This window comes from Lycium barbarum, chromosome 5 (assembly GCF_019175385.1).
Source record: "Lycium barbarum isolate Lr01 chromosome 5, ASM1917538v2, whole genome shotgun sequence".
Taxonomy (NCBI): domain Eukaryota; kingdom Viridiplantae; phylum Streptophyta; class Magnoliopsida; order Solanales; family Solanaceae; genus Lycium; species Lycium barbarum.
In genome coordinates this window covers 120,607,073-120,630,488 of record NC_083341.1, presented here as the reverse complement: position 1 = coordinate 120,630,488, position 23,416 = coordinate 120,607,073, and the positions used below count along the sequence as shown (strand labels likewise).

Sequence of the window (23,416 nt, the reverse complement as noted above, 5' to 3'; positions counted from 1 at the left end):
TAAAATTCTCATCAAAAAAATCAAACCTATCAAATGTCTTCTCAAAGTTTTGTGCCATGTTCAACATCGCGTAGGTGGAATTCCACCTAGTAGGCACATCTAGAATTAATGTTTTAGCACATCCCAATTAATGTTTTAGCACATCCCACCTTTTGAACTTCACAACATTTCTTAAAGCTTCTTGTTCTTGCCGAAGATCCTCTAACATACCTTACCATTTGCCTAACACGTTTAACAGAAGCATCAATTTCCTTCAAACCTTCTTGCACAATTAGATTAAGTATGTGAGCCATACACCTCACGTGAAGATGCTTACCATCCATTATATTAGTTCCCCACATATTTAGCTGTTTAGACAATTCTCTAACTGTAACATCGTTTGAAGAAGCATTATCAACAGTAATAGTAAATACCTTGTCCAAGTTCCAATGAAGCAGGCAATTACTAATAGTCTCTGCCATGTGCTCACCCTTATGACTAGTGACAGGGCAAAAATTCAGTATTTTTTTATGCAATTTTCAATCTTTATCAATAAAGTGAGCAGTCAAACACATATAATTAATTTTTTGCAATGATGTCCATGTGTCTGTGGTAAGGCAAACTTTTGAATGTGCTTCTCTAAAAGACTTCTTCAAATTTTGTCTCAGTTCATTGTAACGTTCATAACAATCCCTTGTTATTGTTCTACGGGAAGGAATTTGAAATAGAGGTTGGCCTTGACTCATAAACCTCTTGAAGCCTTCCTTTTCTACAAAGCTAAATAGTAGTTCATCAATAATTATCATCTCAACTAAAGCCCTCTTAATTAATTGTTGATCAAATTCCCAATGGTCCTCTATCTCATTCTTATCCTTAGATGGAAAATGTATCTTTTTCTGAGTGGGAGGTTTAATAAGGGATTTATATGCGTTGCACCTCAATAAATGTTGTCTCAATCCCGTTGTCCCATTTACAGTTGCAGCAGCAAGATCTTTTTTTACAATACTTACACTTCGCTCTATCAATTCCCTGTACAACAATCTTCTCAAAATGACCCCAAACAACAGATCTAGATTGCATTTCTTTTCTCTTCTTTGTTACCTGGGTGTCAAGTGAGTTATCATTGCTATCAGTATCATCTGTATTAGGTATGCTACCAGTTGAATCGACAACACTTAATTTAGTTTCATCCGTCATCTACGAAAATTAAAGAGAAAATATAAGGCATTGTAGGCCAGCACGTTAAAAACCAAAAACTCAACAAAAAATAACAGCACAACCACCAGCCACTAGGTATGATAAAAGTATTTTTCTTTTTTCCAAAACCAAAACACAACAGCACACACTAAGTCTGAACATTTCTAAGAAATATATTAGTGAAAGAACAGATGAAGTCGATTAGGAGAAGTGTGAGAGAGAGAATTCGCTGCCAGAAGTGAGGACTGAGAGAGAGAAATACTTACTCTGTCGCCGCTGGAACTTGGAAGAGAAGTCGCCGCCGAGCTTGGAAGAGAAGTCGTCGCTGCTTCTGTGAACAGTGAAGTGCAAACTTTGAGCTCTGAAGTTTGAAGCTCTGAGACTGAGACAGTGAGAAGTGAAAATTAGGGATACGTTATCTGATGATTGATACAAAAGAGTGAAGTGGGCTTAGGTAATTACTAATTAGAGATACAAAAGAAACATTGAAAGAGGGCTTGGGTTCTATTTCTTTTGGGCTTAAATTTAATGGGCATGGGCTTGGACTATTTAATATTTTTGGGCTAATACATAAAATTTCGGTTTAAATCGAAAACTCGAAAAACCGAACACTAAACCCCGAACACCGAACCGAACTCTGAAATTTTTGAAAATTGAAACCGAACCCGAACCGAAAACCCGAACAACGAAAAACCGAATTAATTCGGTTCGGTCCAGTTTTTCAATTTTCGATATTTATGCCCAGCCCTAATCATAATAGGGAAGTGCTCTGAGTCTCCACCTACCGTCCTTACCCTGGTCTTAGCTCCATCATACATGTCCTTTATCGCTCTAATGTACACCACAGGTACACCTTTAGCCTCCAAGCATCTCCATAAGACCTCTCTTGGCACTTTGTCGTAGGCCTTTTCTAGGTCAATGAATACGATGTGCAAGTCCCTCTTCCGCTCCCTATACTGCTCCACCAATCTCCTTACAATATGAATGGCTTCTGTAGTCGAGCGCCCCGGCATGAATCCAAACTGGTTCTCTGAAATAGACACACCTCTCCTCACCCTCATTTCCACCACCCTTTCATAGTGTGACTTAGCAGCTTGATACCTCTATAGTTGTTGCAGCTTTGAATGTCTCCCTTGTTCTTGTACACGGGAATCATTGTACTCCACCTCCATTCTTCCGGCATCTTCGTTGTCTTGAAAATGACATTAAACAACCCAGTCAGTGACTTCACCTATATTAATCTAAAATAATATAGATTAACAATTCATAATCATTTACAACTTGTTTGGATGGTTGTCACATATTGTATTATATTGTGTTGTTAGTTTAAATACAATGTTTGCTTTGATTGTTACTTTAATTTTATTGTATCGTATCGTTAAATTCATCATTATGTAACGACGAAAGGTCCTATTTTATGTAACGACTGATTTAGTCTTATACAGTACAACACAATACGATACATTATGAAACAATACATAACAATCATCCAAACAAAGTGTTAACAAAATAATAATTCATTACCAATCAACTTCTTTCAATTCATAACCAATATTTAACAACTAATTAATTCATAATAAATATTTAACAAATAATCAATTAACAAAATAATAATTCATTAACAATTAACAATTAACAATTAACAATTCATCAACAATTAACAATTCATAAATAATTAACAATTCATAATTAAGTAACAATTCATAAACAATTAACAAATTAACAACACATAAACATATAACAACTTAAAAAATTCATAAACATTTAACAAATTAACAATTCATACACATTTAACAATTAATGAATTTGCCAAAAAAAAAAGGGAACAGTGGCAAAAGCCACTGCCCAGCCGATCAAACCAAAAAAACAAAAAAAAAATGAAATTTGACTTTTTTTTTTTTTGAAATTAACGACGATTAAATGTTAAACATGCGTACAATATAATGTATATAACAAATTAATAACAAAAGTTCATAGTAGAAAACTTTAATCGAAGATTTTTTGTAGAGTTGTGTTAATCGAGTTGTACACCGCTTTTTCCCACAATTCGAGCTTAGAATCTTGCTCCTTGACTTGAATATACCAAGAATCTAAACTTTCTCGGCGAAAATTAATAGAAAACGACCTTTTTTTTAAGTGGGGACCACCTTAAATTGCCTCCAATGGTGTTTTTTTTAAATTTTTAACGTCACTGGAGAGACCAATGGCGGAGCCGATCGGGTTTTTATGGTGGACTTCTATAACACAGTAAAATACTGCGCTATAGGAGAGAGACAATTTGGTTTAGCGCAGTATTTTACTGTATTAAAGCACTTAGCGGCTCCATCACCATTAAATTCTTTATATTGCGTTAAAGATATTTATGTCACCTTTGTTTTTTATTGAGATATTTTGATTCAAAAGGTTTTGTTTGGGGTCATTTTAGTTCCGTACTCTGTTAAAATGGATTATAAAGACATAAGGTGAATGGGGTCACTGGGGTGTCTGATGAGTGATTGGAACAGCACCGCCGCGTCTTTCACTTTTTGGGTCAGCCAAACGCTTGATTGGATATATATCAACAATTAATCTGAAATTTTATCCACTTGCCTCATTTTCTGCATTTTTGTTTTTTTGCCCTTCAACGTATTTATTTTTCTCCTCTTAAATCTTCTTCCATTTTTTTTTTCCTGCAAATAACTTTAGTAACATTGATGAGAAGACAACAAGATCACCAACAATCTAAGCTCTCTGCGAGCTTTACATTGTTTATTACTCCTCCTTCAGTTTCATAATAAATGACATTTTTAGCTTGAACATACCCTTATTATTCACTCATACCAAGTATTTTTCCCGTCTTAAATTATCTATCGTAGTTACTAAAAATAGTTATTTAAAATTATTTCTCGTTTTAGAATTTCAAGACACAATTATTTTTTTTCATTTTACTTTAATAGAATTTTATTATTAATTAAGCTGACACATAAAAAGAGTAAGCATTTAAATTAAAAAAATTATATCTTAGACATAAATAAAAATAAAAGTAATCAAATATCTCTTCTAAATTAATACCCAGTGATATTTTATCAGAAACGTGTAAACTAAAAAAACTACAAATAATTTTACACAAAAGGGGTAAGACGTAAAAATGTTTTTCCTAACTTACCCTAATCAATGGGTCTTAAAAATAAAAATAAGGGTCTGTTTGGAAAGCCACCTGGTAATTGGAATTGGTGTAATTACTACCCTAGTAATTACACAGTATTGTAATTACAATGACCTGTTTGTTTGTCATAATGTAATTACAGTGTAATTACAAGCGTGTTGTTTGGTTGCACAAGTGTAATTACACAGTTAGTTTAATTTTAAAATAAAACTTCACTATAAAAAATTTAAAATTAATATTTAAAATGTGCCTTTATACATGATATTAAATTAACTATTTAATAACACATTATTTCTTGAAAATATGTTAATTAATAATCATATATTTGTAACTAATATTGTAAAAAATAGTTGATATATAATTCAAATTAATAATATTTTTATTTTTATTGATTATAAATACTTTTTTTGTGAGAACATCATGGGATTTGATGTTTGAGAAAAAAAAAATATTTATAAATATAATGCCACAATATTATTCAAATGTTTGAAAAATAAACAACAAGCAATGTGAAATAACAAGTCAATAGTATTAAAACAAATAAATTAAAGTAAAAAATATAACCTAAATTCAAAATCCAAAAGAATTTTTTTTAACATAATACTCTTATGTCAAATTCCAACATTACATAAGTAAGTTCCAACGTAACATAAGTAAATACTCCTATAATTCAAAAGAAAGGGAAAATATAAGTCTATAACCACATTCACAACGAAATTATACTTTATTAACGTCACTCATTATATGTCAAGTTTGTTAATGACTCATTCTTTCTAATATTAAGAGATGTAGTTTAAAAAATTAGAATAATAATACTGTTATGCTAAATGAATAAAATAAAATTAAAAAAAAAAACGAGCAATTACATGGAATCACAAGAAGTAAAGGTTGGAAATGAGAAGAAAGGAAATGAAATATAAATAATATAAAAAGAAAAATATATTTTAAAAAATAAAAATAATTAAAAAGTAAAAATAAAAATAATAATTAATTAATAGAAATAAAAAAATAAATTAGAAAAGCAAAGAAATTAAAATAAAATAAAAAAGAAAAGAAATAAAATAAAATAAAATAAAAAATAAAAAAAATAAAAAAGTAACTCTGTAATTACAGAGTGTAATTACACCCAATTCTCAGCCCCCCTTGAGAATTGAAGAGTGTAATTACACCCTGTCAATTACACCCAATTCCCACCTAACTGTGTAATTACCTGGTCAAACAAACAGGCCAAATTGTATAATTACACCCAAATACATCCAATTCCAATTAGCTGGGTGGCTTTCCAAACAGGCCTAAGAGTAGCTCAATTTTATCCACTTGCCTCGTTTTTTGCATTATCTCTTTTCGTTTAAGATAAGAATTAAGTATTTATTTTTCCCATTAAATCTTCTTCCAATATTGTTTTGTTTTCTGAAAGAAAAAAAAAAAAAAGGAAAGCGAAACATGATGAGAAGACAACAAGTAGACGATCAACAATCTAAGCTTCTTTACGAGCTTTCCACTTTAGTTCTCAACATTCTCCGATCTCCAACAACAACAACAGCGCCGTTCGATTTTTCTGATCAGTCTGCGGTTACACCTAGGCCAGCGATGCAGCAGATTACACCAGGGGGTTTTGCTTCACTGCTTCTGGGTGTATCTTTGTCTTTGATGCTATGTGGATCTGTAACGTTCTTTATTGGGTTTCTTATGATGCCTTGGGTACTTGTGTTGGTCATGGTTTTGTATGTTGCTGGTATTCTTTCTGCTTTCTCTATGATTGCCAGAGCTATTTTCTGTCCTTTATTGCCCCCGCCGCCTTCTTCTTCATCGCACCTAAAAGATGTTCAATGTAAGCATTCTTAATCTCTTCTCCCCTTCTTTGTAAACTTTCATTTGTCTCTTTTTAACTTGACACCATGTTTAAGAAGTACGGAATTTAAGGATGAAAGAAAGATTTTTAAAGCTTGTCATGTGGCTGTAAATCATTTGAATTTTGAGTTAAATTATTTCTTAATATACAAATGTCAATCATTTTTTCTTTTTTGGGTATACGATGAATTCAAAAAGAGGGAGTAAGACTTTTGAATCTCGTGATCTTAAACTAAGGATATGTAAAATATACTAAAGTGTCTTTTAATCTTGAGTTGCCGAGAAAAGATGTTCAACGTAAGGATTGTTCTCGATTCTGAGTCTTTTCTTTCTTTGTGAAGTTTCCACCTTTTTTATTTTTTAGTCAGTGATTTGGGAATTCTTATGATATTTCCTTAATTGTTCAGCTTGGAAACTTGTTTCTTGGTCTTAGTTCTTTTGTATGTGTCCCACTTGTATGCCCTTTTACTGGCGTATGATTATTACGAGCTCCCTTTTGATCTGTTATGAATGTTTCATTCATATCATCAATTCGTTAGGATTCATTATGGTGTTGTCTAGTTTTAAAATATGCATAATACATAGATAGACACCTTAACTTAACCTCAACTAACAACTAAACACGCCATCTTTGAGAATGCACGTCTAGACATCTCAACTCGCATCGACTGTGTCACTTGAAAACTCCAACTTCGAAAGTGATCATCTAGGTACCTCCAAAATTTATATGCCATGTCAGCGGGTGTCCACGAGACACAGTGGGACGAATTGAGGTGTCTAGATGTGCATTCTCAAAGTTGGAGTGTTTAACTGCTTGTTGAGGCGAACTTAAGGTGTCTTTCTATGTATTATGGATATGGCGAAATTGCCAACTGCACACCTAAACTATGCGAGGATTCTATTACCCGTGAACTTATTTTTCGTATTACTGGCGGTTGATTATTACGAGCTCCCTTCTGATCTGCTATGAATGTTAATTGTTCATATCTTCAATTTGTTAGATTTCATTATGGTGTTGTCTAGTTTTAAGATATGGATTTAAGACATATACAGTGTAAGTTATTTTTGAACTAATACTACTATAGTAGCTTAATGATTTAGCAGGGTTATTTACTTTATTTTCTAGGTATCAGCTCATATAAGTTAAACTCTTTAATTATGAAAGCACGTCTTAATGTATAAGTTTCACTACTAGAAAAATAGGAATTAATAACGGACAAATTCTGTAGCTAAACAGAAAATCTCCTATTTAGCGATGGATTAGCAAGAGTTTTATTAGCTGCGAGCAATTTAGCGACGGAAGCGACGAAGCTCATAGCTACTTCCAGTTTTTTTGTAGTGTTTGATGATTGTATATACTCGCTAACACCAAGTATGCACTTGTACTGATCAAATCAAAATGGCAAACTATATGAGATGTTTGATGACTTAACTAATAATGCCTTTAGATGGGCTAAAAACAAGTTAAAACTCTTATAAAGGCGCAAAGGTTTGGCAGGGGAGAGTTGGATAGGAATGAGTGTTTCCATGGAAGTGGATGTAACAACTTTATTTCTTCACTGGAAGGCGAGGCAACTCGGGTGAGTTCTATGGGACATGTTTTCCGGTTGCTCTAAGTATTTCTTATTTCTTTGTTAAGAACTCATAATTTGACACCTTTATTTATCATCGGAGTTTTCATCTTCTATTGCCCTTGTACTCACATCTGTGAACATGATTTCATTCTCTCTAAGGTGTCCTACGTTACTTCCTGCTACATATCTTATGCCAATCAGCTTAATATGTCAAAAACCAAATCGCCTTGTTAATTTTGCTTACCTTCCAAACTTGAGGGTCAATTAGTAGGGTTTGGGATTTCTCTACATAGTTGCATCTCTTCGGGATTTCCAATATATTAGCAACTGTTTGGCCTGGGTTGTCATTTGCATATAGTATCAGATTACCTGGTTTTTTGTTTGTGGGTCAACTTGGCATCAGTGTTCCTTGATCTTTTCCGTAGCAGAGTGAGCGGGAGCATAATGAAAATAGCCTCAAGAACATCAACTGCCAAGAGTAGGAAGGGGGATAGGACTGTTTTTCACTTTGCTAAAGTTTGATGTATTCTATATCTGGAAAAACAAATAAAGTATATTACAGAATTTTGACCATTGAGAATGAATTGTTACTTATAATGTATTTTAAGGTAAATAAGAACTTATTTTGCATCACGGAATTGTAGCTTTGAACTGCAATTTGTGGAGAACAGGAAACTTGCTTGTGAATCCACAAGTAGGGGAGGTTTTGCACACATTTCTTGGCACCTGCAGTCGCTAATTCTCAGCATGTGCATAGATCTAGCTATTTGAGAAGACAACCTAATTTTAAGCTTCTCATTGACAAGCTTTGTACAATCAGTCCAACCAGCTCGTGAAATCATGCAGTTGTTGGATATAGATGTTACCAATTATTTATGTGGTTAGATTTATAACTTCTATCTGAATTTATTTAAATTTGTGAGGGGATTTCATTACAACTCATTAGCTTCTATACTTTAAGGAAAATACTATAGCAGGGAAATCAGCTTTGTTCGCTCCTCCGCTAAATTCAATCAGTCTAGCTGTATAAGTCTCTTGTTTTCCTTTTCCGAGATAGGGTACAAACTTTGTGGGTCGTACTTCCCATTTGCTTTATCCCCTCGGCAAGTAGTCGTTTCTTCTTCAGAATGATTTATGTGGGATGTTAAGATGCTGATGTGGTGTGTGGTGCAAAGACATTCTCTTCAGTTTTATGTGATTTTTCATGTTTCATACTATCTATTTTGGCTCATTTTGTCTGTGTTCTGTATTGCAGCCTGTAAAATATTGTGAAGCAATTTATACATTTGTATTGGGACACAACAAGTGTGAGGAGCATGGTCGAACTCTTTACTAGGTGCAGTTTCCTGCAATGTTTAAAGAATGGATGCAGGATCTATACGTTACAAGCTGGTTTTTATTGCAGGAGGACAGCTTAGGCATTTGAAAGTGAAAATATTTTATTTATTAGCGACAATTTACAGTATAGGAAGATCAAAACGGATGTGCCACGTTCTTTTATCTTAGTGCACTATGTTGTATTTCTTGTACCATTAAATATGTAGTATGTAGAAACAATAGCTTGTTTCACCTTCCTAATTGAGATTGCTGGAAATGAGGTACAATCAAAGCTTAATTAATATTTTAGCTCTGATTATTTTCCTGATACTATATGATCATGCAAATTGGAAAAATATAAAGTAAAATCTCCTTGTTCCAAAAAGGAAAATAAGGGTTGTTGCTCTTCAATTGTGGTAATTTCTGTATTTGAGAAACTGACAGCTTCTTTTGCATAACTTTTTAGCAATGCAACATGCAACTATGGTGTATGTTCAAGTTGCCGTTTTCTGAGGGAAGGGATTCCCTAAAGCTGTCTTCCCTAATAGACAGATTTGGTATCTCTGCCTGACCATCAGATGCATAAAACAAATTTGGGTGCTTGTTATGTTATTGTTGTGTCATTTCTATGATAATCCTGATCAAAGTTAACCATCACTTAACTATGCGTTAGATTTCCATTAAAAGCATAGGAATGAATGATCTTTTACGTGCACACATTTGTTTGGCCAAGAATGGAAGCCAAACATATATGAAATCATTCAACAAAAATCTCATCGGTTTTATCTATCGATTTTTTTCTTTTTTGGTGAGAAGAGTCAAGAGTCGTGGAGCACTAAAAGAATATTTATGATGGATCATAAAACTAATCCCCACGTTAAGTATAAAGGAAAGCAAAAGGGTTTATATATACCTTATTCTTTCATTCTGTTCCCCTCTATGCCTTCCACACTTTTACAATTCTTGCAATTAATATACTTTAATCCAAGTTCACATGATACTTTAGGCTGAGCTTTTACATATAAGAGCTGAGCTATTTGTTGTCTCAGCAGTTTAAAGGATTGTTGGCTTGACTTCTTGTTACTTCTTTTGAGAAGTAACAATATCCTGCAAGCGCACAATTGCAGCAACCATGGCTAACGAGACAAGCTAAACAATGGATATGCATAATTTTTAATTAATTTTCTATGCATATCGCACATTTGGTCATTTCAAGAAAAAGGAAAAAGCACATTTATGCTCGCGATTAATGATTAATTGCCAAAAAACAAGCGCGAATACAACATTATATATCAGTAGTACAATTGCATCATAACAATGAAACAAAAAACACAACTTGTTCCATTACATCCGATTAAATTGAAACAATTTAAAGAAAAAAAAAGTTGTCTCGATCAACCCCAAAGAAAAGCCGAAGCACAACAAATTAAGTATGAAACTAGCCAGTGTGGATGTGAACTCCGATAGCAATAAGGAAAATAGTAATGAGTCCAAAATAGAGGATTGTATGAACAAGTATGGAGAGGCCACTGGTCTGCATGTTCCCAAACTCCACAATTCTCTGCCTACCAGGTAATTGAAACAATAGCCCTGGACTCAATAGCACGAACAGTACCACAGCCATCAACACTGGCCCCCAATCCGACATCTCTTTATTTCTTTCTTCCCTGTTCTTTATCTATATTTAGTGTTTATGTGTATTTGTGTGTACTTTGCTTATTAATTGTCTATATTGTCTTGTATATATAGCCAGAATAAGTAGCCTTTCTTTCTTTTTTTTAACACAACAATTGTGCATTAAGGAAGGAATCAAGACAAGTGAGGATGTTTAGATTTGCAGTTGATTCGCCAGTTCACAACGTCCTTCAATTTTTTTTCCACGTATATTATATGAGTACTTTTTTTTTTCTAATAGCGGCAAGGTAAGTATATACTCAAATCAAGCATAATCGAAATACAAAATTCATATATGTAGGCCTTTTTTGTTAAAATAGTTGGCCATTCAATGTGTGGTCGTTTTTGTTATGACTACAATTGGATTATGGTTCATTTTAATATTTCTACGGCTCCCCCCCCCCCCCCCCCCCCCCTCCCCAAAAAAATGTAAGGTAAGGCTACGTACAATAGACTTTTATGGTCCGGTCCTTCTCCGGACAGGAGCTTAGTACATCGGACTATTTTTTTTTTTTTTTTTTTTGCTTCAGAAAGTTGGTATGAGACTTTTCAGCAGGAGCTTAGTACATCGGGCTATTTTTTTTTTTTTTGCTTCGGAAAGTTGGTATGAGACTTTTCAGGAAGCTGCTTATGAGCTACTTGCAAGCTATTTTTTGTTTTATTGCAATAAACCTTTTCAGAAAATTATTGCAAGAATTTTCAGGAAGTTGTTCCCAAGCTACTTGCTTAATTGCAAACCCAACTTTCTGAAAAGGCTTATTATAATCAAGCAAATAGCTTACAAATAGCTTATGCGGAGGCTTGCAAACAACTTTTTAAAATTCTTTTAGCAGCTTCCTGAAATGCTTCAACCAAATAAGAAGCTTGCAAATAGCTTCATGAAAAGCCTTGCAATAACTTTTTTTCTTCTATGAATTAAATAGGAAACTCAATCAATTCATTTTGTTATCTGTCTCGAGATTCTTTCTCCACATTTGTTAATTCATAACCGTTCTATATTTCTATACTTGTTAGGTATTGTTCATTATTTTAGCCTGATGGAATTGTTTACTAAAGAAACTTTACGATGAGTGGATTATTTTTTCTGATATACTTCATGAATTCCTTGTTCATATTTAAATGTCAACATTATTTGTCTCCACTCTTAACTGGGTGTCATATTTATAATTTCTAGCTAGTTTATTATGTTATCAACTAGTTTTGGATTGAAGAAAGTTGTTATTGTGTAGTAGTTGAAAATGTGATAGTAATAATATATTCCGTCTCATTATGTATGTCTATTCAAAACCTCCCAAATAGCGAAAATTTTACCATTCAAATTGAAGTGAGTCATTTATTACTAAAGAGATAGCTCAATCATAATTTATTTCGGTATTATCGGAAATTCAATATTTCAATTTAAAAAGGCCTCTTGCTCAGTGCTCACATGATAGAGAATACGTTTAGCATAACTTATAACAAGGAAAAGAAAATGGAAAAACTTTCGTGCAAGAAAATGATACAATTATGTGTATAATGTATAATTTGAAGTATGGTCGTCAATGTAATACATCTCAAATCGGTTCTTACAAAAATTGGAAATTGATGTATGTAGTGGGGACGACAGCTAGCGGATGCTGAAGCAAGATCAAAAGTACGTGGCAGCATCACGTGAAAGGAAAAATTTGCTGTTCCCTTTTTGTTTGTGCTGTCTTGACAGTGACGCAGTCACAACTTAATTAATCTTCAACTATTTTATGGGGAATAGGGGAGGTGGCTTGGAGATTAAGCTGCTGTTGGATTCGATCCTTCAAATACTTGTAAAGGTTGGAGTTTACTATTTGAAGTCTCTTTTTTCTTTATTTCTGCGAAGATTTGTGCAACTACCACCTCCTTTTATATATTCTTAGGCTCGTTAAACGGTCGGATTTTAACAGATTTAGCACATTTTCAATTATAACTTGAACTTTGTAGAATGCAATTTGAATCCAATTCAAATTAACCTCGGATCGGATCAAATTTTCGATGTTTGGATTGGATAAATATTTTGGATTTTCGGATCGGAATGCTTATAGCACTGCTGCTGCAACATGTCAACATCCCAACGCCTAGTTCATAATCTTTATGAATTAATGTATAACAAAGTTCATTAGATCAAATCATCAACAAAATAAACAGCAATCATCAACAAAGTAAACTGAAAGTCTGGAATCCCAAACCAATGTCTAATAACCTAGAAGTGTTACTTTTTCTATGTATCCATGTATTTCGAATTTCGGGTCAGATTAGTTTAAACTTGTACCAATCCATATCTGATTTGTACATTCGAAATTAAAAAAAACCTAACCCAAAATGTGATCATCCGAATAGTGTGAATCAATTCGAATTCTCGGATATATCCAAACTATGTACAACCATATTCTCCTCCAATAATTTTAAAACACTATCTCCACTTTACTTGCGGCTTAAAAGAAACAATTTTGGGGGAGGAAATGGTCGAAGTGTTGGAAAGGTGACAAAAGGGAACAATTGCACGTTTTGCTCTTTAGCTCGAGATTTGAACTCTGAAATAATATACATTCCTCAATTCATGTGATTTAAAATTTTGATACATTCATCTAAATGAGACACTTTCACAATGGAGTATCGGAAAACAAAAAAATTTATACTAGAGTTCCGAAATCCAAAAACTAAGTCGATAATATTGATTGTCATTCCTTATTCTAACGAAGTATTCAATTTCTTCAAATTCCACGACTCTTTTTTACAATAAGCACTTTTAAAAAATATAACTATTTTTTGTCTCCCAAAAACTTATCCGAACAGGCTAAATGTGTTTGTTCCTTCTACACCTTTTATGGAAAATAAGGGGAATGACCAAATTGTAAAATTTAATGTCTTCTCTGTTTGATAGCTCCTTCCTATACCTAAATCTAGCCCTTTCCTAAAGTAGATAGGTTTATTCTCACTCAATCGACTCAAATCAATAATGTGATTTATGGCAAGTGTTCACCACAAAAATAATGGAAACCCGTCCCAACAGCTTATATTACGTTTCAAGTTGAGGATTTTGCTTTTGATGTAGTTAGTGAGAAGAAATAATCGTATTTATATTTTATTTGGAAAAAAAAAACGAGGAAGTGTAAACTATAATAATAAAATCATCTAAGAATATAAACAATAAGAGCATTCCTAGATTACTATTTTATTCCTTAAAAGAGCAAGTAATAACCATGTCTTCTTGGAATAACAAGGTAAAATCGAAAAATAATGAATGACTTTTAAATTTTCGGACTGGATATATTGAGGGAGTAAAGCTAAAACATCTCATCCTGGTATTAATGTTGTATACGGGTAAAACTGAGGATATGAATATACTCGGTTTCCCGATGCTAACGTTATGCTCGGCCAGGACATGACCGGTTTATTGGGGATCAGGCATCAAGCTCGATCTGGAACGAGGCATTAAGGCAGGATGAAGAGGCGGTTAACTACCATGAGGAGAAGACCGGAATATCCGCCCTCAACCGGATATTTCGGCACCAATCCCGGCAACAGCTATCAACAGATTCCTTTCCTTACTTAGAATTGCACTAGGGTTAGGACTCCTCTACTATATAAAGAGGAAGCCCCCATTCATTTAGGTGGTTCTAGCAACACACACAAAAAAAAGATCATGTACTAAACAAAGCAATACAATCATCTGAGTTCATTTCATCTTTTCTAAGGTTCTCTTTATTGTTCATTGTTCAAACGTCCGGTCATAAGGATTCGGCCTCAGTTCTCAAAACCCGAGGCCAGTCATTATTCATCTCTGGTCAGATCTACATGTTTCATTTTACTTATTCGTTTATCGTGTAATCTAATCTCGTATTGAATTAAACCACATATCTTTAGCACCGCACATAAATTCAATTGTTCTCCGTTTTAAGGTTAAACAGTTTGGCGCCCACCGTGGGGCCAGAGATAATAGTGGCAGTTTAATACAAAGTTCTGGTTACACTCGATATTTTACACTTGTTCTTTAAGGTTTGATTTCAGGTCTACCAGACATGTCAGACTCCCATTCTGTCAATTTTCAAGTTGAGTCAAGTCATCACGAGCATAACGATGAGGGCGTACCTAACAACAACGTACTCCCAGTTAATCCTGTTCAAGTCGGGTCATCGGTGGGCAACGTGCCGGCCGGCGGGGATAATGGAGCCATGCTACAACAGCTACAAAACCAGTTGGACATGGCTATGGCCCAACTACAAGCCCATCAAGAGATCATAGCACAATTGCAGAATCGAAATCAAGCACTCGATGTTGCTCCATCGGAACAGACCGAGGAAACAGAAGAAAGGCACGCTACTTGGAATAATGAAAACGATCTCAGGCAGAGTGGCGAGCTGGTAAGAATGCTCGAAGAATTGACGAAACAAGTCGAATCCGGTGAAAAAAAGATAGAGGCGAACGATAAGAAGGTGGAGAACTACAACTTGAGGGTCGACCAGATTCCTGGGGCACCTCCGGTATTGAAAGGACCGGATTCGAAAAAATTCGTTCTAATGCCTTATCCGCCGAGTACGGCGCCGATGAAAATCTCGAAAAAAAATCGCATGCCCGATTTCCCGAAGTATAACGGTACAACAGACCTAAACAAACATCTGACCGCGTATACGTGTGCTATTAAAGGAAACGATCTCGCCGACGATGAAAGGGAATCAATGCTGCTTAAGAAATTCGGGGAAACCCTATCTAAGGGAGCAATGATTTAGTATCACAACTTGCCCGAGCATTCGATTGATTTATTTGCCATGCTCGCGGATGCTTTTGTCAAAGCTCATGCCGGGGCCATCAAGGTCGAAACCCGAAAATTGGACTTGTTCAACGTTAAGCAGCGAGATGACGAAACCCTCCGCGAGTTTGTGGCCCGATTTCAAATAGAACGCATGGACTTACCTTCGGTCACTGACGATTGGGCCGTTCAGGATTTCACTCAAGGGCTCAACTCAAGAAGCTCGATCACATCTATGGAGCTAAAGCAAAATCTGATAGAATACCCGGCAATCGCCTGAGCTGATGTACACAACAGGTATCAATCAAAGATTAGGGTCGAAGATGATAAGATTCTGAAAGCAGCCTCAGTATCATGGCATTCCGATAAAGAGAATGATCGATCGAGGAGAACGACATATCGGGATTCCAGACCATCATATGACAGGTACCAACCTTACACACCTGATCGAAGGGGGAACGGGCGCAACAACGAATCGAGCAAGAATGATATGAGGAATGATCAAAGGAACGATCGAGGCCCTAGTAATCGTGGACTGATGAACAGAAATGCTGTCGATAGAACCTTGGGAAATAGATAAATTCCAAGGTTATCCGAGTATAATTTCTGCGTCGATGTAGCGACCATAGCAGCGACCGTTATCCGTAACAAAGAAACGAGGCACCCAAGGCCAATCCAATCTGATCTAGAGAAGCCGGATAAAAGCCTTATTTGCAAATACCATCACAGTTACGGCAATCGAACCGAAGATTGTCAACAGTTGAGAGAGAAGGTTGCCCGTTGATGTGCCGTGAATTTCGGCACATTTTATGTCTTTTTCACTAGAAGTGTTGCTTGTTTTTAAGTGTTTTAACATCGTTTCTTATGTTATTTTGGTGTTTTGTAAGGTTGGTTGACTAAGGAACGGAAATGATAAGAAATACTGAAAAACGGACAACTTGTAGCAAAAGGACAGTCCGTAACTCGAGTTACGGACCGTAACGTGATCCGTACCCAGAGAGGAAGATCCAGATACGTGCCGCTATAAAAGACGGTCCGTAACTCATGTTACGGGCCGTAACGTGTACCATAATCTGAAGAAAATTTCCAGTAAGAAGCCTAAGTAGTGTCACATATTACACCCAGAAGGATGGTCCGTAACGCAGGTTACGTGGCGTAACATCATGGCGTAACGCATTGGCCACTGAACACTGAAGCCATGATCCACTGGAAGATACGGACCGTAACCTGTGTTATGGTCCATTGCAAGAAGCCGTAACAGTTGACCTATATCAAGCTGACAAAGGACGGAACCGAAGGACGGACCGTAACCTGTGTTACGGTCCGTAACGATGCCGCGAAAGGGTGTTTTTTCCAAAACTTTGGCGCAATTTTTGGCCCTATAAATACTTAAAGTTAGGTTTTTAACATTTATTCTGATCTTTTGGGAGCATTAACTTTAAGCCTTGGATATTTGTGAAGTGGTTGGAGCATTTAAAGCACCAACTTCACCCTCATTCCACATTGTATTAGCATTGTAAGTACATTATGTTAACTTTTAAGCTTTCTTTGTCAACCAAAATGATGAGTAGCTAATTTTAATTCTAAGGTTGTGGACCCCATGATGGGTATTATGTGAATGGGTTTCTACTATTGATATATGCATAATGGTTGTTGGTATTTATTCTATCTTTGTGCGTTAGCGTTGGGTAATGATTGCAAGCATTAGCCTAAGACATTATACTAACTTTTCCTGGGAAAGAGAGTTAGTATTGATAAGATTGAATAGCAATGACTCGGGGCGTTAACTCTCGTTTAATAGACTAACTTAGGGATAAGAACAAGTCTAATTGGCATTATTGGTCGCTCTTCGAGTTCAACTCTTTCACATTTGAAAAAATCATAAAGAGGAAATACGGCCTAACTATTGGGAAACATTAGGAAGTCCTTAAGATATCAAGTGCATACTCTTAGAACGACCATTAGAAGTATATCACATTGAAACCTGAAGCATAATATCTAATCAAAGTGGGGAACACAACCTTAGTCTCTCTCTCTCGCATTAAGTACAATTCAAGTCAAAGTATTCAATTACATTACATAACAAATATTTCAAACTATTCAGAATAGGATTAAAGCCTTTAAAGACTAGTATCGCATACAATTAGTACCCTTTTCTCTCCATATTCCCTGTGGGATTCGACCCCAACCTTGTTTGGGTTATTATATTTGACAACGACCGCTTTACGCCACTCATAGGTGTAATTTGAGCGTGTCAAATTTTGGTGCCACTACCGGGGAATACGGTTTTGAAATTACTGATTGTTGTGTACTTTTCTTTAAAACGTTTTCTATTCCATCACACCTTGTTTGCTATTTTGGTGAACTAGGTGAACATGGCAGGAAGACATAATCGAAATCAAGGAAACCAAGGTGGGCTCCAAGTGAACCCACCTGCACAAGAAGAGGAGAAAGATGAGAATATATTTGCGGAATTCATCAATGAAGCTGACTATGCTTCTGCTGTGGTCCCTCCTAGACTGGAAATGCTACTTTCAAAATTGATAGTTCTATCTATCAACTGCTGAAACTTGAAGGTTATTTTCGAAATTCTTCGGAGGACTGTCCACTCTGACATTTGAAGAACTTCCTGCACGTACGTGCTCAACAATCTCAAGGTCTTGTTTCTGCTGATGCACTTCGGTTACGGGTCTTCAAATATTCCTTGGCTGGCCAAGCAAGGGAATGGTATGAAAAGCCTCCCAGCAATTCTATTCATACTTGGAGCGAGCTAGCCAATACATTTCTTAAGAAGTGGTTCCCACCGAGCAAAAAGGCTGAACTTGGAGATAAGATCTTTGAGTTCAAACAGCTCCCGGGGGAACAATTATATTCGGCATGGGAGCGGTTCAAGTACTATCTAGCTCAATCTCTAACTCACGGGTTTCCGGATGCTATTCTCACAGAGAAATTCTACAAGGGCTCAGATACAATGAATCAGATTGCTGTCAATACTGCCGCGGGAGGATGCTTCATGGACAAGTCATTTATCAACATCACCCGTTTGCTTGATAAACTCACCACCCACAATCAAGCTTGGTATTCAACTAATAGTAAGAGTCTCTCTTATGGTAGTCCATCACTAGCTGCTGTTGCAAAAGAAAACCACAAGAGAGATCATTCTTTTGCTCAATTGCAAATCACGGTGGATCTATTATCAAAGAAGTTGGTAGAAAAGGATGCACAAGGGGTAAATGTTGTTGAGGAGTTACCACCTCATCCACAGGGGATGTATCAAGTCCCTGAGGGGATGTACCAAGACGGGCAACAACATTATGAAGATGCTAATTATGTCAACAACTCCCAAGAGGGTTATCAAAGGCAAAATTATCAAGGCCCGGGCCATCACGCAGAAGCCTCAACACCAATTGCAAGGGAACAATTATAGCAGAAATGATCAGGGAAATCCAAATCAAGGGAATTACAATAACAACAATTATGGCAACAAGAGCTCTAACCCCTACATTCAACCAAGGGGGCAAGCATCAAGTTCCTAACAGTGGAGAGACAATTCATCTAGCAACTCTGCTAGCAATGCTGCTAATGATTCTGTGGAGCTGAAAAGTATGATGCAGAAAATGCTTATGAATCAGGACAGAACTTAAAGTACAATAAAGGGAATGTCAACTATCTCATTCAGCTGTCATTCAGAAGCTTGAATCGCAATTCAGAGACCTTTCCAGAGAAGTGCATACTCCTCAACGTGGACAATTACCAAGTGATACAGTTCCAAATCCGAAAGGTAGTGGGGTAAACTCTGTGGAGCATGTAGCTGCTATTAGCACCCGAAGTGAAAAAATACTTCAAGGTGCTGATAAAAAGGTGATTGATCTTGAGCCAATTGTTGAAGAAGAGGCACAACCTGATGTATCTGATGTTATTGTGGAGGAAGAAACAGAGGAGGAAGTCCCTATTATAGCTGAAGAGGAGCAAAATCTTGATAATCTCAAGGCACAAGGAGAAAAACATGAAAAGGGGAAGGCAAAACTTTCTGGCGCTCTACGCCCTTTGACTCAAATGTTCAAATCTTCACCGCCTTTTCCTCAAAGGCTAGTGAGGAAAACAGAAGATGACAAGTGTTTGCGATTTTATGATCAACTCGAGCAACTGACGATGAACATTTCTTTCATGGACGCTGTCCAATAAATGCCTGGGTTTGCTAAGTATTTGAAGGATCTCTTAACAAAGAAGAAGAAGCCATTGAAACATGACACTGTGGGTATCACTCATCGCGTCAGTTCTATTATTTCCAAGACCACAGTGCAAAAAAGGGAAGATCCTGGAGCATTCACCATTCCATGCACCATAGGGCAGCAGGATTTTGCCAAGGCGTTGTGTGATAACGGGGCTAGCATAAATCTTATGCCCCTTGAGAATTTCAACAAATCGGGATTAGGGATACCAAGGCCCACTACCATGAGGTTTCAGATGGCTGACAGGTCGATAAAAAGGCCAGTTGGGGTAGTTGATGATGTGCTTGTTCAAATTGGGGAATTCCTACTGCCGGCAGATTTCGTGATTCTTGGCTAGGTTGTTGATCAAGAAATTCCTATTATTCTGGGGAGACCTTTCTTTGCTACAGGGAGAGCTCTTATGGATTCAGAAAAGAATGAAATCAAGTTCCGGGTTAACGATGAGGAGGTGACTTTTCACGTCAGCAAGGGTATGAAATTGCCTAGTCTTTATCAAAGTATTTCAGTCATTAATTCTTTTGATATGGTGGATGAAGCGGTAGAATTCAAGATGGATGAAGAATGCTTGGGTGAAGCATTATCGACCATCTTGGTCAATTTTGATGCAGAAGAAATGGAGGGATATATTGAGACGGTGAATTCACTCACCTGTCCGGGATCTTACTCTTATGAGCCCAAGAAATTATCCTCTAGCAAAACCATCAATTATTGAGCCACCGAAGTTGGAGCTCAAGCAACTTCCACCCATCTTAGATATGAGTTTCTTGGAGCAAATTCCACTCTCTCAGTTATTGTGTGATCACTCTGAATGAGGGCCAAACTCATAGACTCATCGCAGTTTTGAGGAAACATTTGAGAGCTTTGGGTTGGACTATTGCAGACATCCGGAGGATTCCCTCCGGAATTTGTGAGCACCGAATTCAGTTGGAAGAGGAAATTTCATAAAGTGTTGAGCATCAGAGAAGATTGAATCCACCGATGCAAGAGGTGGTAAAGAAAAAGATTATTAAGTGGCTAGATGCTGGGGTGGTTTACCCGATTGCCAATAGTCCATGGGTAAGTCCAGTCCAATGTGTGCCAAAGAAAGGGGGCATCACTGTTGTCCCTAATTCTAAAAATGAGTTGAAGAGTGTGTATGGACTACAGAAAGCTGAACACTGCATCTTGCAAGGATCATTTCCCGATGCCTTTTATTAATCAAATGCTTGATCGGTTAGCTGGAAGGTCTTATTATTGATTCTTGGATGGGTACTCAGGTTACAACCAAATCAAAATTGTATTGGAAGACCAAGAAGAGACTACTTTCACTTGTCCCTATGGGACATTCACTTTCAGCCGAATGCCATTTCGTCTTTGCAATGCCCCAGCTACTTTCCAACGATGCATGATGTCCATATTCTCTAACATGGTTGAAAACTTTCTTGAATTCTTTATGGATGACTTCTCTGTTGTAGGAGATCCATTCGATGAATGTTTAGACCATGTTGATCGAGTGCTACAAAGGTGTGAGGAGACAAACCTCGTTCTCAACTGAGAAAAGTATCATTTTATGGTAAAGGAGGGAATTGTCCTTGGCTATAAGATTTCCGAAAGAGGGATTGGGGTTGACTTAAGCCAAAATCGATGTGATTTCAAAACTCTCTCCACCCATCTCAGTAAAAGGGGTTCGGAGTTTCTTGGGGCACGCCGGATTCTATAGAAGATTTATCAAAGACTTCTCCAAAATTGCAAACCCAATGTGCAAACTCTTGGAAAGGGAGTCCAAATTCAATTTTGATGAGAAGTGCATCAAGGCTTTCGACGAGTTGAAGTTAAAATTGACCTCAGCCCCTATTGTTGTGTCCCCGGATAGGTCGTTGCCCTTTGAATTAATGTGTGATGCCAGTGGTCATGCAATTGACGTTGTGCTTGGTCAGCGGCTCAACAAAATCTTGCACCCAATTTATTATGCTAGCAAAACACTAAATGGAGCTCAATTGAACTATACAGTAACAGAGCAGGAGCTATTTGCTATTGTTTATTTATTGGGTGCCAAGGTAGTGGTTCACACTGACCATACTGCCCTGCGGTACTTAATGGCTAAAAATGATGCTAAGCCTCGGTTGATAAGATGGGTGTTGTTGCTACAAGAATTTGACTTTGAAGTCAAAGACCGAAAAGGGTCAGAAAATCAAGTGGCTGACCATCTCTCCACATTTGAAGCAGTAGGGAGACCGATTGATGTGCTGGATATTGATGACACTTTTCCGGATGAAAGAGTCTTGGCAGTCTCCAGTGATGTGGCATCATGGTATGCCGATATTGCCAATTATTTGGTAACTGGCATTGTTCCTGAAGATTTGAAGGCATATCAAGAGAAGAAATTCTTGAGAGATTGCCGACAGTATTATTGGGATGAGCCTTACTTATTCAGGACTTGTGCAGACAATATAATCAGAAAATGTGTGGCTGAATCTGAGGTGATGGATATTTTGAAGGCTTGTCATGATTCTCCGGTTGGTGGGCATCACAGTGGAAATAGAACTACAGCCAAGGTGCTAGAGTGTGGCTACTATTGGCCAGCCACCTATCGTGATGCGAATATGTTGGCACGTTCTTGTGATAAATGCCAGCGCCAGAGCACAATAGATCGGAAGCATGAAACACCGATGAATTTTGTGCTTGAGGTGGAGCTCTTTGATGTGTGGGGCATTGATTTTATGGGGCCCTTTGTGAGCTCATATGGCCTGAAATATATTCTTGTTGCGGTGGATTATGTCTCCAAGTGGGTGGAGGTGATGGCCTTGCTTAACAATGATGGTAGGAGAGTCATTGCCTTTCTAAAAAAGAACATCTTTACTATATTTGGAGCTTCTAGAGCTATTATTAGTGATGGTGGTTCTCATTTCTGCAACAAACCATTCGCTCAACTTCTTAAAAAATATGGCGTGCATCACAGGGTTGCCACTCCATATCATCCTCAGATGAGTGGTCAGGTTGAAGTCTCCAACAGAGAGATAAAGAGCATCTTGGCAAAGACGGTCAATGTGAGTCGCACTGACTGGTCCAAAGAGTTGGATGATGCTCTATGGGCATATCGCACAGCGTTCAAAACGCCTATTGGGACTTCACCGTATAAGTTTGTATTTGGGAAAGCATGTCATTTGCCTATTGAGCTTGAGTATAAGGCCCTTTGGGCATTGAAAAAGCTGAACATGGATTGGCATGAAGCAACAAAGCTGAGGTTGTTTCAAATTAACCAGATGGATGAATTTAGGTATAATGCCTATGAAAGTGCAACACTGTACAAGGAAAAGATGAAATACTATCATGACTCGAAGATCCTCAAAAGGGATTTTCAGTCGAAGGACTTGGTCTTGTTGTACAATTCGCGCCTAAAGTTCTTTCCGGGCAAGCTAAAGTCTCGATGGTCCGGTCCGTTTAAAATTGTAAGTGTTTCCCAAATGAAAGTGTCATTGAGGTGAAAACTGAGGATGACACTCAGACTTTTAAAGTGAATGCATAAAGAGTGAAGCACTATCATTGGTGCATTGATGATGGTAAAGTGGTTGATCGGTATCGCTTGAAATACGATTCCTGAACTGGAAATTGAGGTATCACGTCGAGCCGTGACGTTAAACCAAGCGTTGTGTGGGAGGCAACCCACATTTACTGCTTTATAAGTACTTTAAATATCGTATTTCCTTTG

The 23,416-nt window shown here is 36.8% G+C and overlaps 2 protein-coding genes and 1 non-coding gene across 4 annotated transcripts; 1 reads left to right on the top strand and 2 right to left on the bottom strand.

Moving 5' to 3' along the window:
* The first annotated feature begins 5,690 nt into the window (after nucleotides 1–5,690).
* LOC132641296 (uncharacterized) lies at nucleotides 5,691–9,391 on the top strand. 2 transcript variants are annotated; one of them, XM_060358225.1, is made up of 3 exons: nucleotides 5,691–6,152; nucleotides 7,671–7,752; nucleotides 9,002–9,391. In XM_060358225.1, the coding sequence occupies exons 1-3, from the start codon at nucleotides 5,765–5,767 to the stop codon at nucleotides 9,006–9,008; spliced, it is 477 nt and encodes a 158-aa protein (XP_060214208.1). In that variant the 5' UTR covers nucleotides 5,691–5,764; the 3' UTR covers nucleotides 9,009–9,391. The 2 variants fall into 2 exon arrangements, with proteins under 2 accessions (XP_060214208.1, XP_060214209.1); XM_060358226.1 differs by lacking the exon at nucleotides 7,671–7,752 and having other exon boundaries at nucleotides 5,701–6,152.
* A 925-nt stretch (nucleotides 9,392–10,316) lies between these two features.
* Nucleotides 10,317–10,803, bottom strand: LOC132642664 (uncharacterized). Its single transcript, XM_060359743.1, has one exon. It carries the CDS (start codon nucleotides 10,709–10,711, stop codon nucleotides 10,502–10,504), a length of 210 nt encoding a protein of 69 aa, XP_060215726.1. The 5' UTR covers nucleotides 10,712–10,803; the 3' UTR covers nucleotides 10,317–10,501.
* Nucleotides 10,804–18,314: 7,511 nt separating this feature from the next.
* LOC132643059 (small nucleolar RNA R71) lies at nucleotides 18,315–18,421 on the bottom strand. Its single transcript, XR_009583512.1, has one exon. It is a non-coding gene; the product is annotated as a small nucleolar RNA R71 (small nucleolar RNA).
* Nucleotides 18,422–23,416: the final 4,995 nt, after the last annotated feature.